The sequence below is a fragment of the Chiloscyllium punctatum genome, chromosome 20, assembly GCF_047496795.1.
Source record: "Chiloscyllium punctatum isolate Juve2018m chromosome 20, sChiPun1.3, whole genome shotgun sequence".
Taxonomy (NCBI): domain Eukaryota; kingdom Metazoa; phylum Chordata; class Chondrichthyes; order Orectolobiformes; family Hemiscylliidae; genus Chiloscyllium; species Chiloscyllium punctatum.
Window position 1 is genome coordinate 41,748,614 of NC_092758.1, and position 18,933 is coordinate 41,767,546.

Consider the following 18,933-nt stretch of genomic DNA (forward strand, 5'->3'; position numbering starts at 1 on the left):
CAACTATTGTTTCCAATGCAGTCCTGTGATGGCCTGCTGGACAGCATGCCTGTTTCAGATTGGAAGTCACTCATAATATGCAAATCAGAGTCCCAGAAAGTGTGGAGGACCCTGACTGTAATTTCAGTGTAGATATTAGCAGACCATATGCTGCAGACCCTCCACCCAACAGTGCCAAAATGTGCACTGTCTAATCAGGAACCTTTAAAGGGATTACTGGAGGCTGCTCTCAAAAGTATCTGTAGAAAAATATTATTTCAAAACAATAACAGAAATACTCAGTAGACCTAGTAGCAATTGTGGAGAGAGAAACAGAGGATTGACACTTCATGTCAATGATCTTTCCTTAGAATAATTATTGAACTGAAAAACTGACTTGATTTCATTCTTCACAAATGCTGCCTGATCTGCTGAATGCTTTCAGTGTTTTCAAATTTTAAGCAACCACAGTATTTTTGTATTTTTTTATATATTAGTGACATGTGAAGTGGATCCTCTTATATTCCCAAGAAAATTATCCTTTCACAACATGCTTTCTCCCATTCTGGCTCCAATTAGCAGCTGCCTGACAAAGGGAGTCAGCTGTGACTCATTCTTCGATGACTGATATGTGCAGCAGGACACCAACGTGATATGCTCATGTCACATTATAACATGCAAAATGCTCAGGCCGAATGCAAGAAAGAACAGCTGCAATGTGCATCCTCCCTACCCCGTCACTTGCCTTTTCTATACCTTAAGCTAGAATCCATCCTAGTTATTTTGTGTGTCTTGGAATGCTTCTCTGCAGATCCTAGAACCTCTAATGATTACTTGTATCATTGTTGTACGCTATCATGACGTTTAATGTTGAGGCTTGGTCACAGCAAAACCAACGCACGTATCCTTTTTGAAATGACCAGTAACAGTTTATTACTTTGCTCTTATACTAAACAGCCAGCTTCACAAATGGGATTGTGTCGTTTTCTTCTCGGCTTGGAGGTGAATTACATTGCTTTCCTCCCCATTTGATTAAAATGGATAAATGTTTGAGGTTCATTGGAATAATATACAACTCAAAAGAAAATGAGTCAGACCATGTATAAAATCATTTATAGGTTAACAACAAGGTTACATCTCAGGTAACATGCAATAGCAGTGTAGCTATCAGCATAATTCAGTTCCATAGCTGATGCTTTAGCTATTTTTAAATCCAGATTTTTGGTCTAAATTCAAGAATAATATTTTGTTCCATACACTTCCATTCTCGTCAGATATGCAAGACTTAATATATTAACAGTGGAGTTTCTTTACAATGTGTTGAAGCACAAAATATATCATTATCTACATTCTCCTCGCTTGTTGATTAGTAATCACTGCAAAAACAAAACACAACAGTTTAAATGTAAATTTCAGCAATCTGACATGTGCAATTGTATTGATAATCACACAAAATTTTTAAAACAATGAATTTGAAATGAAAAAATAATTCTGTGTGACATTGCTAACAAAGCCAGAAAAATACTTATTTTATGAAGCTGAACAATGAGGTACCACGTGTAATTCTTCGATGTGCTGACAGAAAGGATCTCAGATAGTTCAGAGTTGAGGCAAATGCAGTTACCCAATATTCAGGAGGTAGGCAGGTTAACACTGGCAGAGGCTCTGCTCACATACCCTTTCTGTTTTAATTAAACTCATTCATTTAATAAATTGGGAAAGGGTAGAATAAACATTCAATGATTATTCCCTTGTCGATCATTTAATAACATAAGACAAGGAATAGCATAAAAGCAAAAGAGAAAGCATACAGTGTGGTGAAGGGCAGTGGGAAACCAAAGGTTTAGAAAGCTTCAAAAGACCAACAGAGGGGAACAAAAAGAAGAAATAAGGAGGGAGAAGATTAAAATGAAGAGTAAGCTAACCAGTAATATAAAGGAAGACTTTAAGAGTTTCATTAGATATATAAAATGGTGAAAGTAAACATTAGACCTCTGGAAAATGATGCTGGAAAGACAGTAATGGGGAACAAGGAAATTACTAAAGAACTTAATAATTACTTTGTGTTAGTCTTCATGGTGGAAGACATGAGTAACATCCAAAACTTCAAGATAGTTGGGGGCAGAGCTAAGTATGGTGGCCATCACCAAGGAGAAGGTGCTAGAAAAGCTGAATGGCCTGAAGGTGGATAAATCACCTGGACAGATGGACTACACTGCAGAGTTCAAAGGGAGATAGCTGAAGAGATAGTGGAGGCAATAGTGGTGATCTTTCAGGAATTGCTAAAGTCAGGGAGAGTCTCAGAGGACTGGAAAATCACTAACATGACATCCCTGTTTAAGAAGGGAGTAAAGCAAAAGACAGAAAATTACAGGCCGATTAGCCTAATTTCGGTCTAAGATTTGGAGTCCATTGTGATAGATGAGATTCCTGAATATTTGGAAGTGTATTGTAAGATAGGGCAAAGTCAGCCTGACTTCATCAAGGGGAGGTCATGCCTGACAAATCTGCTAGAATTCTTTAAGGAAATAACAAACAAGGACAGCCAATGGATGTTATTGACCTGGACTTCAAGAAGGCCTTTGACAAGGTGCAATACAGAAGGCTGCTGAGTAAAATAAGAGCCATGGTGTTAGAGGCAAAGTGCTAGCATGGATAGAAGCCTGGTTGTCTAGCAGAAAGCAGAGAATGGGGATAAAAGGATCTTTCTCAGGATGACGGTCAGTGACAAGTGGTGTTCCATAAGGCTCACTGTTAGGACCATAAATTTTCACTTAATACACTAATGATCTAGGTGAAGGAACTGAGAGCATTCTGGTGATACAAAGATAGATAGAAGGACAGGTAGCATTGAGGAGGTTGCAAAAAGATTTGGACAGGTTCGGAGAATGGGCAAAGAAATGGCTGATGGAGTACAATGTGAGAAAGTGTGAAGTCATGCACTTTGGTAAGAAGAGGAGAGGCATGGACTATTTCCTAAATGTGGATAAAATTCAGAAGTCTGAAGTGCAAAGTGACTTGCATTTGTAGTCCAGAATTCTGTCAAGGTAAACTTGCAGGTTGAGTCAGTAGTTAGGAAGGCAAATGCAATGCTGGCATTTATTTTGAGAGGACTTGAATATAAAAGCAGGGATGTACTTCTGAGGGTCCATTAGGCTCTGGTCAGACCTCATTCAAAGTATAGTGTGCAGTTTTGGCCCCATATCTCAGGAAGGATGTCCTGGCCCTGGAGCAGGTTCAGAGGAGGTTCAAGAGAATGGTCCCAGGAATGAAAAACTTAACACGTGAGAAACATTTGAGAATCCTGGGACTATACTTGATGGAGTTTAGAAGGATGAGGGGGATCTAATTGAAACTTACAGAATACTGAGTGGCCTGGACAGAGTAGATGTTGGGAAGATGTTTCCGTTGGTAGGAGAGACTAAGACCTGAGGGCACAGCTTTAGAGTAAAGGGAAGATGCTTTAGAATGGAGATAAGGAGAAACTTCTTCGGCCAACGTGGTGAATCTGTGGAATTCATTGCCACAGAATTCTGTGGAGGCCAGGTCATTGAGTATATTTAAGATGGAGATAGATAGGTTCTTGATTGTTAACAGGATGAAGGGTTATAGGGAGAAAGCAGGAGAATGGAGTTGAGAAACTTGACAGACTGGATTAAGCAGAGCAGACTCGATGGACTTAATGACCATTTCTGCTCTTATGTCTTATTGTCTTACATGAATTTGAGGGACAACTAGAAGAAAAGCAGAAATAAGTGGTTAAAACATTCATTAAATTTCAGTGAGAACTCATGTTTAGTTCACCAGAAGATATAATGGAATGTGTCTAGGTCTATTGTAGAATGGTTGCCAGCTCAAACAATAAATGTTTGTTCATTGCATATGTTTATTAAAGATCTTAAGTTTTATACTTTTCCGACATGGACCATTTGGAAGATTTTAAACAATAAATGGTGACAATACATTCACTAATAGACTTCATCATACACACAGGTATATTTAAAAATAATTAAAATATAACTGAAGTTGCTTCCTAACACTAAATGAGATCCTGTGCAAAGGGAGTCAAGACCAGCTGAAGACTTCAGATGAAAGAGGCTTAAAAGCTGGGGAATAATTAGGCTCAAGAATATATATGTAATTCAATATGCATTAGAACATTGTGCTTTATGTTCTTAATTCTACATTAAATTTTTTTTATGGTTACTGAGAATTTACAACTCACGAGGTTGTAATTTGGTCAAAGCTAACATTTATTGTCCACACAAACCTCTTCCCAGCTACATCATTTCACCCTATCAAATAATCCTTGTATTCAATGCTACCTTGTATACTCTACTTTCACCTTGCTAGTTGAATGCATCAACTATTCCATATGGTACACTGTTTTAAATGCTCATCACTCTGATTAAATGGAAACGCTTGTGTCTATCAACCAAAGGAAGGTGTAATTGAAGAATAAGTTGTTTGCAAAGACACTCTTCATAATAAAAGTGGAAGTACAGTTAGTTCTGCTATTACCCGACAGTGGTGTTCTTGTGCAACCCCACACTATATAAAAATCATGCAATAAAATCTTAAATACTTAGTGTTAGCGATGCAATCACGTTATAGCCAACACATGTTTTTAAAGTTCATGCTCTAGAAACATTTGTCAATTGCGTTGCAGCCAACTCACATTGACGAAATGCGTGTTATAGTAGAACTACCTGTCGTCTATTTTTTAAATTGATAAAGTTGTCAACAAGCATATATAGATGTGATTTTTGAATGTTTGCATTTCCGATAGATGGGATATTTTACCAATGAATTCTACAAGCAGAAATTGCCTCAGTTCAGGTTCTTCTGCACAACTGGGTTTTGCATTGGAAGCCCCATTTATGATAATACAATAGGACCAGCTTTGTGGACATTCCCAAGTTATAGGTAATCATGTATTCTTCAGACAGGACTATACATGAATATTCCATTAGTATCCTCCACCCTCCAGCAGAATGTTGAATTTCTACAATGCACCATGAAATCCACCAAAACACACCAATTATGGCAACTTCAAAAACAGAATGTTGGAGAAACTCAGCAGTTCTGGCAACAACTGTGGAGGGATGAACAGAGTTAACACTAGAGTCTGAAGGACTTTTTATTTCAGATTTCCAACCACATCTAATTTGTCTTTACTAATCTCAGTTATTGTGTTGAAGACACACTGCTACTGATTCGGATCTTTCCAGTAAAGTAATTGTTCCATTCTGGACAAGAAAAGGATAGGAAAGCAAATGAGATTAAAAGAAAATAAAGTGTAGCATTGATCAATCTGGTAAGTATAACTTCATACACATAAGTGTATTAAGTTATACATAAATACACATTAAACGCTAAAATCTATCATTCGTTGTATTTCTTGGCTGTGAAAGCTTATTTCCTAATGTTACATTTTTGTTGCACTTTTGTGTCAACGTTTCCATTATAAATTCTGTTGTTCACATTTACGTTGATTGCTGTTTACAGTAGTCATGCTGTAATTACAACATCCTACCAGTAAAGCCTCAGTTTTGCATCTACCCAACCTCCCAGCTTATGCTGCAGTGTAACCTCTGTGCTCTCAGCAATTCTGCTCATCGGCTAATATTATTAAAAAAAACTTATTTTAGACATCTTATGTCTGATATGCTTCCAGCCAAATTTTTCTCTACTATGCATTCCTGTTCACAGCTGCATGGGAAACTGACTACATAAAAAGTTCAGACTCTAATTATTGCAGTTTTTCCAGTGAAGATAATATATTCACCACTGGCAGGAGAATGTAATCTCTATGTAGTAACATTGAAAAGTAATGGATCATTAAGCCCATTAAGCGTATTTTCAACCATTGAATTAGATCAAAGCTGATGTGTATCAAGATTACATGGTAAGTATTGGTTGAGGAAATTATAGTGGAAGTGTAACAATAATTACAGAATATAGGGTACTTAAATTGGGAACTATATTAAATCTGTGATTTAATTCTTCTAACCCAGCTTCATAAGACAACACTTGTTCATTACTCCCACAATAACTCTATAAACCTACTTTCACATAGGCATTATTTAATATAGTATCTTATTTGTATCTACAGATAAACTCTCAGCATTGCAATCATAATTTATTTGTTGAAATGACTTAATTTAGCTTTTTGCTCAGTCTCCATTGCATTGTTTGAACAAATCTTGAACATTTGTTTATTAAACCAGTGGAATCATTCAACAAATTAACATTATGTAACATTAAAATTGACTGTTCGCAGATGAATTAGGGAAGCATAAGTAAATTACCTTATGCCAACATCCTGGAATCGGCAGGCCATCTGGGCCCTGTAATGGACATAGATGCAAGAATTTAATAAATGAATGACGTTATTTCGCCTTGATCAATTCAGATTGTTTTTGGGTGGGGGCAGGGTGGTTGTTGGAGTCATGCTATACAGTGAGGATTGTCTCACAGACAGGATATACAAAACCTAGAAAAACCTAAGCGGGACCACCAGAATCTGAGGAGGAACCGGTAAATGTCGTTTCAAATCAGAATAATGAAGGTCCACACCTGAAAACATTAGCTTGCCTGCTTTCTGCACATGTACAGCCTGGTCAGCTGACTCTCTAGAATATTTTTGTATTTATTTCAAATTTCTAGCATTTGCTCCATTTTGCTTTTTGCGATTTTGATTTTGTTTTGTGGGAACACTATTAGAAGACCTATTATGGGTAAAAGTGACTAAACCATTTCTTACTCTCAATATTAAAATAGGTTGTGCAACTATTATGATATAAAGGCTTAACAGAATATATGTTGTTTATGCATGAGTTATAAAATCAATACTTTCCATTTGCAGCTTGAACAAATAATTGAGAAATCACTAAATCACACTCATTTAATTTGACTTTGAAATTCATCTTTGAAAACACAGCAATCCAATATCATTCCTGGTGATATTATCAGAGATTAATAGCATGAACCTAAATGAAGATCTAACTGCATCTAACTTTTTCAATAACTCAACAGAAGCAGAACACCTTCAACAGTGTAGAATTTCCGTTATTTTAAAATGTTTATGCCTATTGTAACAGCATAGCTTGATGTCATGTAATCTTGAAGGTTAATTGATTAGTTATTTATAATACAAAACATTGATTTAAATGTCATTAAGTTGTCAAGTTTCATAAAATTGATATCAAACAATAATGTTTAGCAGAAAACAACAAATTTCTTCTTGTATGTCATAAATTACACATTCTATGGTGCATGGGGGTCAGTTATCACAGTTGGCTGGGTAGTGTGCAGTAATGCCAAGAATGTGGGTTCATTCCTGTGCTGGTTGAGGTTAACTTGCCCCCTTACCTGAGGTATGGTGCCCCTCAGGTTGAATTTACCACCAATTTCCCTACAATGAGAAAACAACCCATGGCCTGCTGGGACTAATCACTTTTGCACAATGCATTGAGTGAACCTATTTAGGACACATTAAAAACTAAATGACAGTTTAAAAAATGATATATTTCTTTTAGGACTGAAAAGGAGAAGAATCTTATTTTTTTAGCGAGTTCGTAAAAGTGTGGAATTCTCTTCCCCAGACGGTGGTAAAAGCTGGGTCTTTAAATGTGCAGTTAAATAGGTTTATTCATAACAGAGTCAAGGATTATAGCATGCAGATAGTGGAGTTAAGACCATAACCGATCAGGCAGGATCTTACTGAATGGGCAGCAAGCTCAAAGGGTAAAATGGCCTACTCTTGCCCCTTTGTCCAATTAGAGGTAGCTTTGGTTATTTTTTACCGGATTATTTAATTTCAAGATGCAGAAAGATTTTCAGTCTTTTCTAACTCCATACCAAATAAAGTGTATTTTATATATTTACTAGGTGCCATCAGAATCATTTACTGGATGTTTAAATATGGTAAGTGCCATTTAATGGAAAACTAACCTATTTTTCCACCAAATGATAGCATATTATTTAATGGGCTTTTCTGCTTCAAATCAGTCATCAAAAAACTGAACTTTGACCTTCTGTCATTACAAATTGTCTACTTTTCCTCCGTAAAACTTTTAAACTTTCAACAGCAATTAAATCTGTGTCCATCAGTCTCACAATTCCAAGCTTAAATCTATCCAAACACATTTCTGCTTCTACCAAAGCCTCAAAAAAAAAAAGTGACAAATGATATCCGACTTGGCTGTAATTGTGAAAAACTACCTATTCTTTTCTGTGTCTGCAGTCTCAACTGTGGTTGACCATACCTTGTAGATGTCATCTTAAGACTTTAGGGAAGGAAATTTTTCAGCTCTGTCCATCTAGATGCTCCTTAAAATCTATGATCAAACCCATGATCTAATATCTAATTTTCTTTGATAATACTGCTTTGATAACATACTTAGTATGTTTTATATGTATTATCAAAGTATTATCAATACCTAGTATGTTTTAATATGTTAAAGGTACCATGCAAATCAAGTTTGAGTCATGCAGCGTGGAAATAGATCATTCAGTCCAACTCATCCATACTGACCAGTCTGCCAAACTAAACAAGTCCCACTTGCCTCTGTTTGGCCCATATCCTTCTAAACTTTTCCTATTCAAGCACCTGTCCAAATATATTTTAAATGTTTTAACTGTACCTGTATCCACTACTTCTCTAGCAGTTCATTCCACATTTGAACCATCCGCTGTGTGAAAATGTTGCCCCTTTTAAATCTTTATCCTCGTATCTTAAATCAATGCCCTCTAGTTTTGATCTGCCCCACCCTAGGGAAAAGACTTTTGCTATTCACCTTGTCCATGCCCTTCATGAGTTTATAAACCTCCATAAGGTGACCTCTCAACCTCCTATATTCCAGTGAAAAATGTGTCAGCCTATCCTTATAATGCAAATCTTCCAGTCCTGGCAACATCCTTGTAAATCATTTCTGCATCCTCTCCAATTTGATAATATCCTTCAGTAGCAGGGCACCTAGAACTGTACATAATATTCCTAAAGTGGCCTCATCAACATCCTGGACAACCCCAATATGATGACATCTCAATTCCTATTCTCAAAGATCTGAACAACAAAGGCAAATGTGCCAAATGCCTTCTTAACCACCCTGTCTACCTGTAATGCAATTTTCAAAGAACTGTGTACCTGAACCCCTGGCTCTCTCTGTTCGATAACACTACCCAGGGCCTTACTACGAACTGTACAAGTTCTTCCCTTGTTTGTTTTACCAAAATGCAATACCTCTCATTTATCCAAATCTAACACTCCGCAGCCCAATGGCCCAATTGATCAAGGTCCCTTTGTAAGCTTAGGTAGACCTTTTCACATTCAACTACACCACTAATATTAGTGTCATCTGCAAACTTACTAATCATGCCTCTTAAATTCTCATCCAAATCATTTATATACATAACAAACAATACCCTTGGGACTCAGTACTGATCTAATCTTCTTATAGCTATACACATTAAAAAATGCACTCTCTTTAGAGGAATCAAATAGTTCAGTCAAAGTAAGGTTATTATCTATAATTTCTACAAACTGTACCTTTTGGTATGCTCAGATAGTAATTATTATTGTATGAAACTGAGTAGGGCCTTAAATTTTGCTAAACTGAAATAACAGTGTTATGCAGAAAATGTTATATTTCAAAAGCAACTGGAACGTATTAAAACTCCAAATCTATTTTTCCTTATGAAAATTTAAAATGCTGACAAAAAACTAGGATTACTTTCTAGAGGCATGGAATTTGAAAGGGGCATTGTGTCAGGTTTGAGAGTCTGAAAGGGTAAAGACTTATGAGTCCTTTAAAGACCATTCACTTATGATAATATCATATGGACCTGTGGGACTTTTAGCTTGGGACCTTGAAGGAATTAGACCTAATGTCCAGGTCTGCCTCAAACATTCTGTAACAATGTTGATCATATCAATGCAACTAGTGGCTAATATACAATAAACTAATCCTTGTTCAATACATGTGCTTCTTCTAGTTAAATCAATAAATGTTTTTTCTCTTCCACATTGGACCAAGCGGATCCTATAGGTCCGGATTATTAAAGAGGACGATGGCAGATGGTGAGGTGCAGACCTGGTCCAATTATACGTACAACATGAAGTTATGCTAAACTTATAAATGGCCTGAGTCAGGCTGTATATCAGTTACTTACTGCATTTCTGGTTTTCATTTTCTAATGATTTTAACATTAGTTTGCCAACCCATTGGCTTCCACTTCCAGAAGCTGCTCGTAAACACAGACCTAGGAATTCTACTGAGTGGAAATATAAAATCAGGGAACATGCAAGTAGAGTATAAATGCCAGCATAGACTAATTGTGCTGAATGTCTCACTTCTGTGCTGTGTATTATTTGCAAATACAAGTGTCTTCTGTCAAATTGTTTCCTTTATTTCATTCTCTAATTGAAGTGACATGGATGTTCCGTATAAGTCGAAATTTTACAAAACTTTAAAAAACAAAATGTGCTCTTTCCCCGAGCAGCAAAATTACTGGACATATTTCTATGATAATAAAACAGAAATCACATACCACTGGACACGGCTGATCTAACCCAGGGGGTCCTTGTTCTCCCTTTTGCCCCTTGCTTCCTTTTTTACCTGGATAACTTCTCTCGCCCTGTGGAGATAAGGGCGAGGTAAATGTTTCACTCCAATCCAATGTTGATGCAATATCAGCCAATGTTTATCTGTGTACAAGATACACACTTCTTTCTCTACCTTTTATAAAAATGCAGTGAAATTCAGTTATCAGTGCAGAACGTTACATAATGCAGGAATAAATTCACAATCTGATAAAGCATTTAACCAAGTTTTACTTTTGCAGTTGCCTGCAACATTTGATGTATTTTTAAAATGCTATGCTTGATGGTTCTGTAACTATAGAGGGTGCACTTCCTGCTGCACATGTAGTTACAGTGACTGATAAGAACAGGAGTGTCTGACATCATATTCACTCTGAGGAAGCTGGATCAGTGTCAATGTAAATAAAAGATGACTTGGTGATGGGCTATCAGCCTCTGTGGAGTTACTTCAGTGGTAATAGGAGTGGGATAAATGTTGTAACCATGCAAAAGCATCTACTAGCTGAAACCCAACTAGACCTCAAACAGGCACCACTATTGGCTTTATCATTGGAAAAGGAGGCAACTGGAACATAAGAGTTGCAGGGTATTCTGATGGAAGTGGACACCCTCGTCATTCTGACTGAGCTTGGGAAACACCGCTTGAGTGAAGGCAATTGTATAGCCTCACTCAGGGCATACTCTGAATGGAGGGACACTAGGTCAGCCCACTGCAAAACCCCAAAACCAAGCCAAGCCTCGGCCAAACACGTAACATTTTCTTCAGTATCCAGGCCGGCAAGCCATTGTAGTTGCTGCTTGTATGTGGACTTGAGGCAAAGAGTTCCACTGGGCCGAAATTGAGTAAGAGAACCCATAGTCCAGTATCCAAGAAAGTGCACAGCCTGGAGAGAATCCACCTTCATCTGGTTTGGAACAGTTAAATTGATTAACAACATCAAAATCAGAATCTAAGTACATGTCTGTTTAAACGGTCATGAGGTTATAATGTAGGTCCATACTGGCGCGACCATTTCATTGATCACAGAACTAGTCTTTAACAAAATTCACTCTGGACTCTAACCCGTAAGTTTGTGCAAGATCTTGGCTAGACGGAGAACATTTACAAGTTCAGGGTGGCTAGCACTGCTGCCTCACAGTGCCAGGGATCCGGGTTCGATTCCCGCCTCAGGCAACTGTCTGTCTGGAGTTTGCACATTCTCCCTGTGTCTGCGTGGGTTTCCTCCGGGTACTCCAGTTTCCTCCCACAATCCAAAGATGTGCAGGTCAGGTGTATTGGCCATGCTAAATTGCCCATAGTGTTCAGGAATGTGTAGGTTAGGTGCATTAGTTGCTTGAGGCGGGAATCGAACCCGGATCCCTGGCACTGTGAGGCAGCAGTGCTAGCCACCCTGAACTTGTAAATGTAGGGTAAGGGAAATCATCTGAGTGGGATACACTTTGGAGGGTCGGTGTGGATTGTTGGGCTGAAGGGCCTGTTTCCACATTGTAGGGATTCTATGATTCTATGAAGGGTACAACTTTGGTTATGAAAAGCAACTAGTTCAGTTACCACTGATTGTAGTTAAAGGTTCAGGCCAAGCTTGATCATGCAAATATTGAGAAGGATTCATCTACATTGTCTTGACATTTTTTAAATTATAAAATGGCTGCCTGAGTGAAATCGGAATTAAATACTCAGATGCTTTTCCGGAAGGTCTGGGCATTATCAAAGGAGCCAAGGCCACCATGCATAATGACCAGGAAGCAATTCCATGATTCTGCAAGGCCTGCCTTGTGCCATTTGCCTTATGGACAAAAGCAGAGGCTGAAATCAGAAGGCTGGAAAATGAAGGAATCATCAAGCCAGTCCAGTCTGTGGAACAGGCAGCCCTGGTCATAACAATTGTGAAGCCCCAACAGAGATTCGTGGGCATTTTAAGCAAATGGTAAACTGCTTTTCTCAGCTGGATAAATACCCAATCCTTTGTATTGAGGATTTATCTGTAAAGCTGCTGGTGGTGGTTGGGGGTGGAGGTGATTATCCTTCATGAAGCTGTGTGTACTTGCAATTACAACTGGATGAGAATTCTCAAACGTATGCTAAATTAATACCCAGAAGGGTTTGTATCAATATACAAGACTGCTATTTGGCATATTGTCAGCCTGTGCAATATTTGAACAGATGATGGAGAACATTTTACAAGGTTGCCATTTATCTAGATGATGTGCTAATAACAGAAGACCAATAAGGAGCACTTCAAGAACTTGGACATAGTCCTTAGATGATTCTCCCAGGTGGGAATATGTTTTAGGAGGGAAAAACGTCCAGGCACCCCAAGTGACCTTAGGCTACAGAGTTGACAAGACCAGGTTACACCTATTGGAAGGTAAAGGGAGGGCGATCAAAGGTGCCCTGGCTTCTACATCTGTAAGGGAGCTTAGATTTATCGTTGGGCTGATGAATTATTATGGAAAGTTCATATATAACCTGGCCTCCATTCTGGCAGCTTTGAATGAAATCTTAAAGGAAAAGGGCAGGTAAGCCTTGGAAATGGTTGCATAACCAAGGCATAGCTTTCAGGGAAATGAAGAAACAGCTATCAGCCTCTCTGGTGTTGGTACACTATGATTCCAAACGAGATCTGGAATTGACATGTGATGCCTTCCCGTACAGCGCTGAATTAGTATTAACTCTCAGCTGGTCCAATGAAGAGGAACACCTAATAGCATATGCATCCAGGATTTTGGCGAATGCAGAGTGTAAATACACCCAGATAAAGAAGGAAGAAATGGTATCAGGAATGCCAATGCTGAACACAAAACTAAGTGATAGAGACAGTTTACTTCGTGGGACAAAATTTGGTATCAGAACTACAGGAATGACCCTACATGGGTAAGGGGCATGGTCGATGCGAGGACAGGTCCAGTGAAATATAACATTCAGGTTGGTGTGATGACCCTGAACAAGCACATGGACCATATGAAAGCTGCAAATTCACAAACATGCCCAGACTCTCGATAGACTTGCCGACCGTTACAGAACCCTGGGGTTCTCCCTCTCCAGCAAGCATTGAAGATACCTCGGAATCGGAGATGGATACAGTGGAGGTCGCCTTGGCTCCTTTGCCACCCGAAGATGAGAATGAATTTCTTTCGAGATGCTCCAGGCGCAAGACGCAAATTATGGTGCATTACACAACGCCTGTATCAGAGGGGGAGTTGGAGGAAACTGATCCGGTGCTAAAACACCATAGGAGGAGTTAGAAACAAAAGGCCTATGTCCCAGACTCAGAGGGGGAAGGAATGTTGTGAGTGTAATGATGTCAACGAGGTGGACTTCAGAGAATGAGTTCCCTGATTGGGGCTGTTAATCTGGTCCAATCAGAGAGTCCTGCTTGACATATAAGTACAGGAGTAGTCTGCTCCTGGGCCTGGCCAAACTGACCATAAACAGGTCCAGGCAGCGGGCCGTGGAGGGGGTCGTTAGAGTCAATTGCCTGCCCCTCTTCCACGGTTATGTTAGAGCGCGGGTGTCCCTGGAGAAAGAGCACATGGTGTCCACCAACCCTTGAGCTGTTCAGGGAGAGGTGGGCGCCGCAGGGAGTGGAGTGTTTTATTTCCCCCTCCAATTCTATTTTGATTTAATCCCTGCCCTCCCCTTCACTGATCACACAGCATTGCCCTTTGATGTGAAGGGCACTGCTAGTCACTGGCTACTCAGGTATTTCTTTCCTTCCTGGTGGTGGAAACTGAATAAAGATTCAAACACCTTGTAACAAGAAAAAAAAAAGCAAAAAGAAATGTGCAGGAGTCTCTTCTTCATGGTGGTGGAAATTGAATAAAGATTTGCACACCTTGTGTCTTTGACTGTGTCTCACACCTGTACAACATGGGTGCTGGGGAAAAATAAGCACTACCACTATTAGGCGGTAGTGTGGGGGTCTTAGAAAAGAAAAAAGAAGTGTTTAAAAAAAAGTCAGACATTCTGTTAAAAAAAAGAACAGGAGTGTCAGATGTCCTGTTCACTAAAAAAAACCCAGGTATTTCGGGGTTCTGCTCACTACAGTAGCTGGATCTGTGCCAACTACATCAGTATCATGTACTACGGATGTGTAAATAAAAGTTGACTTGATGACAGAATGCCAGCCTTCATATTTCAGTTATTTCAGTGGGGAACAGGGGTGTCAGATATCTTGTTCACTCAGAGGTCTCTCCATGTACAGAGGAACCTTAATTACCCGAATATCAATTATCTGAATATCAGATTATCCGATGGAGATCTCGAGGTTCCAATAGAAACATTACATCAAAGACTTGTTTCCAGCACCGATCTCATCTTTTGTTTACAGTGATTAAAGTAAATTCGGCTCACCGAGATGCTGCCGAGAACCGTCCTGGACATCGATGGGAGCCCAGGCACCATCTCCAAATGACTGACCTCCCGCCCTCGCTCTCCACCACTCCCCCCCACCACACCTTCCCTGTAGTTCTACACAGGGGTCTACTGAAACCCCCCTTCCTCAGATAATCTCTTTAACATTGTCCTGTGCAGGGCAAAGGTGGAACCTGTCAAAAAGATGTGTTTGTGGCTGTGTCTGCGACCATTGCTGGGACTCTACATTCAATATCCTGGGGAGGTTACCATAGAACATAGAACATAGAAAAGTACAGCACAGAACAGGCCCTTTGGCCCACGGTGTTGTGCCGAGATTTAATCCTAATGTAAAATATAGTAATTTAACCTACGCACCCCTCAACTCACTGCTATCCATGGGCATGTCCAGCAGTCACTTAAATGTCCCCAATGACTCTGCTTCCACCACAGCTGGCAATGCATTCCATGCATTCACAACTCTCTGTGTAAAGAACCTACCTCTGACGTCTCCTTTATACCTTCCTCCCAATATCTTCAAACTATGATTTCTTATACCAGTCAATCCTGCCCTGGGGAAGTCTCTGGCTATTGACTCTACCTATTCCTCTCATTATTTTGTACACCTCGATCAGATCTCCTCTCTTCCTCCTCCTCTCCAGAGAGGAAAGTCCAAGCTTATTCAACCTTTCTTCATAAGGCAAGCCCTCCAGTCCAGGCAGCATCCTGGTAAATCTTCTTTGCACCCTCTCCAAAGCCTCTGTATCTTTCCTATAGTAGGGCAACCAGAACTGGACACAATATTCCAAGTGTGGTCTCATCAGGGACTTGTAGAGCTGCAACAAAACCTCGCGGCTCTTAAACTCGATCCCCCTATTAATGAAAGCCAAAACACCATATGCTTTCTGAACAACCCTATCCACTTGGGTGGCAACTTTGAGGGATTTATGTACTTGCACACCCAGATCCCTCTGTTCCTCCACACTGCCAAGAATCCTGTCTTTAATCCTATATTCAGCTTCAAGTTCGACCTTCCAAAATGCATCACTTCGCATTTATCAGGTTGAACTCTATCTGCCATTTCTCAGCCCAGCTCTGCATCCTGTCTGTGTCGCACTGCAGCCTGCAGTAGCCCTCTATACTATCGACAACACCTCCAACCTTTGTGTCATCTGCAAATTTACTAACCCACCCCTCAACCTCCTCATCCAAGTCATTTATAAAAACTACAAAGAGCAGAGGCCCAAGAACGGAGCCCCCTGTGAGACCCCACTCAACACGGACCTCCAGGCAGTATACTTTCCATCTACAACCACACTCTGCCTTCTGTCAGCCAGCCAATTCTGAATCCAGATAGCCAAATCTCCCTGTATCCCATACTTCTTGACTTTATGAATGAGCCTATCATGGCTCATCATCAAATGCCTTGTTGAAGTCCATATACACCACATCCACTACTCGACCGTCGTCGACCTGTCTTGACACCTGCTCAAAGAGCTCAATAAGATTTGTGAGGTATGACCTGCCCCTCACAAAGCCATGCTGACTGCCTTTAATCACACTATGCTTTGCCAAATAGTCATAAATCCTATCCCTCAGAATTCTTTCCAAAACTTTGCTGACCACAGATGTAAGACTGACTGGGTCTGTAATTGCCAGGGATTTCCCCATTACCCTTCTTGAAAAGAGGAACAACATTCGCCTCCTTCCAATCCTCCGGTAGGACTCCTGTGGAGAGTGAGGAAGCAAATATCCTTGCCAGCGGCTCAGCAACCTCCTTTCTCGCTTCCTGGAGCAGCCTAGGATAAATCTGGTCTGGCCCTGGAGACTTATCAATCTTAATGTTTTCCAAAATTTCTAGCACATCATCTTCATCAATCTTGATCTAGTCAAGACTGTATCCCAGTTCCTCAAAGTTTCCATTTACAACAAGGTCCCTTTCCTTGGTGAAAACCGAAGCAAAAAACTCATTTAGGGCTTTCCCTATCTCCTCAGACTCCATGCACAAGTTCCCTCCGCTATCCCTGATTGGCCCTACCTTCTCCCTGATCATTCTCTTATTCCTCATGTATGAGTAAAATGCCTTTGGGTTCTCCCTAATCCTTCTTGCCAAGCCTTTTTCAGGCTCCCTCCTGGCTCTCCTCAGTCCAATTCTGAGCTCCTTTCTAACAAGTCTGTAATCCTCTAAAGCTGTGCTAGGATTCTGGGTAAAATCCAAGATGGAGGACAGGAAAAATTTCTGGCTGGAAGAGCTGCTCCTCTTTTTGAGGTATTTTAGGTGTTGGATGTGACTTCCTCAAATTCCAGGAGCAGCAATTACTGTTTTATGTGCTGTTGCATTGTTTTGGAACTTTGGGGAAAAAAAAAGTCAAAACAACAGCAGTTTAAAAGAGAGAAGGGCAGACAAAGGAAGGACATGGTGAGGACAGTGCAGGAGAGAGAGAGAGAGAGAGAAAACCTGCACAGTTACCGCCTTTGCTGTTTGAATTCGTGTATCGTTGCACATCGGAGTGCAACTGGGAAAATTAACAAACAGTGAAATCCACATCTAAACTTGAAGTAACTGTTGGGCGAAGTTCACAGCACAGAATCAGATAAGTTAATTGTTGTTTTAAGTCTGTCCAATAGAAAGGCTGCAGTAGTGGGTACAGTGGATTCTTTCTTGATTAGATGTTTTTGGAGATAAGTCTCTTGATTAAACTTAAAATATAAGCCATAGCTATTAATTTAATCTGGGGCAGTGTTTGTAGAGGAATAAGACGGTGTTATTTTCTGGGTCTGTAGATTGTGAAGGAGCAAAAATGGCCTTTGTAGTGATATTTACTTCTTGTCAGATGTGGGAGTTTAAGGGTTACTGTGGATTATATCTGACCCAAATGCTGTTGGATGCCAATCTTATCAAATCGAGTGGATCAGTTGGAGAGACAAATAGAAGCGATGAGGAATTTGCAACAGCAACAGTATGTGATGGATGGCAGTTATAGCAATGGGGGAAAGTCTCAGATACAGTCACATAGATGGGTTAACTCCAGGAAGGGTAAGAGAGGTAGGCAGCTTGGGCAAGAGTCTTTTGTGGATATACCCATTTCAAACAGGTATGCTGTTTTGGAAAATGTAGGGGGTGATGGATTCTCAGGGGAATGTAGCACGAACAGCCAAGCTTCTGGTATTGAGACTGGCTCTAATGCAATGAGGGGTACGTCGGCTGCCAAGAAATCAATTTTGTTAGGGGATTCTGTAGTCAGAGGTACAGACAGACATTTCTGTGGCCAGCAGAGAAAAAGCAGAATGGTGTGTTGTTTCCCTGGTGCCAGGATCAAGGATGACTCAGAGAGGGTGCAGAATATTCTCACGGGGGAGAGGGGCCAGCATGAGGTCATTGTTCATATTGGAACCAACGACATTGGAAGGGAAAAGGTTGAGACGCTGAAGGGAGATTACAGAGTTAGGTAGAATTTTAAAAAGGAGGTCCTCAAGGGTAGTAATATCTGGATTACTCCCAGCGCTACAAGCTAGTGAGGGCAGGAATAGGAGGATAGAGCAGATGAATGCATGGCTGAGGAGCTGGTGTATGAGAGAAGAATTCACATGTTTGGATAATTAGAATCTCTTTTGGGGTAGAAGTGACCTGTACAAGAAAGACGGATTGCACCTGAATTGGAAGGGGACTAATATACTGGCAGGGAAATTTGCTAGAACTGCTTGGGAGGATTTAAACTAGTAAGGTGGGGGGGTGGGACCGAGGAAGATAGTGAGGAAAGAGATCGATCTAAGACCAGTACAGTTGAGAACAGAAGTGAATCAAACAGTCAGGGCAGGCAGGGACAAGGTAGGATTAATAAATTAAACTGCATTTATTTCAATGCAAGGGACCTAACAGGGAAGGCAGATGAACTCAGGGCATGGTTAGGAACATGGGACTGGGATATCATAGCAATTAAGGAAACATGGCTCAGGGATGGGCTGGACTGGCAGCTGAATGTTCCAGGATACA

At 40.2% G+C, this 18,933-nt stretch overlaps 1 protein-coding gene across 1 annotated transcript in view; it reads right to left on the reverse strand.

Moving 5' to 3' along the window:
- Positions 1-904: 904 nt before the first annotated feature.
- LOC140491788 (uncharacterized) overlaps positions 905-18,933 on the reverse strand; it is a 220,685-nt gene continuing 202,656 nt past the window's right edge. Inside the window, exons 17-19 of the mRNA XM_072590190.1 lie at positions 10,534-10,620; positions 6,291-6,329; positions 905-1,355 (exon numbers count right to left, since the gene is read on the reverse strand). Of these exons, the coding sequence (XP_072446291.1) occupies positions 1,353-1,355; positions 6,291-6,329; positions 10,534-10,620 (129 nt within the window). The 3' untranslated portion in view covers positions 905-1,352. The remainder of the gene's footprint in view (positions 1,356-6,290; positions 6,330-10,533; positions 10,621-18,933) is intronic.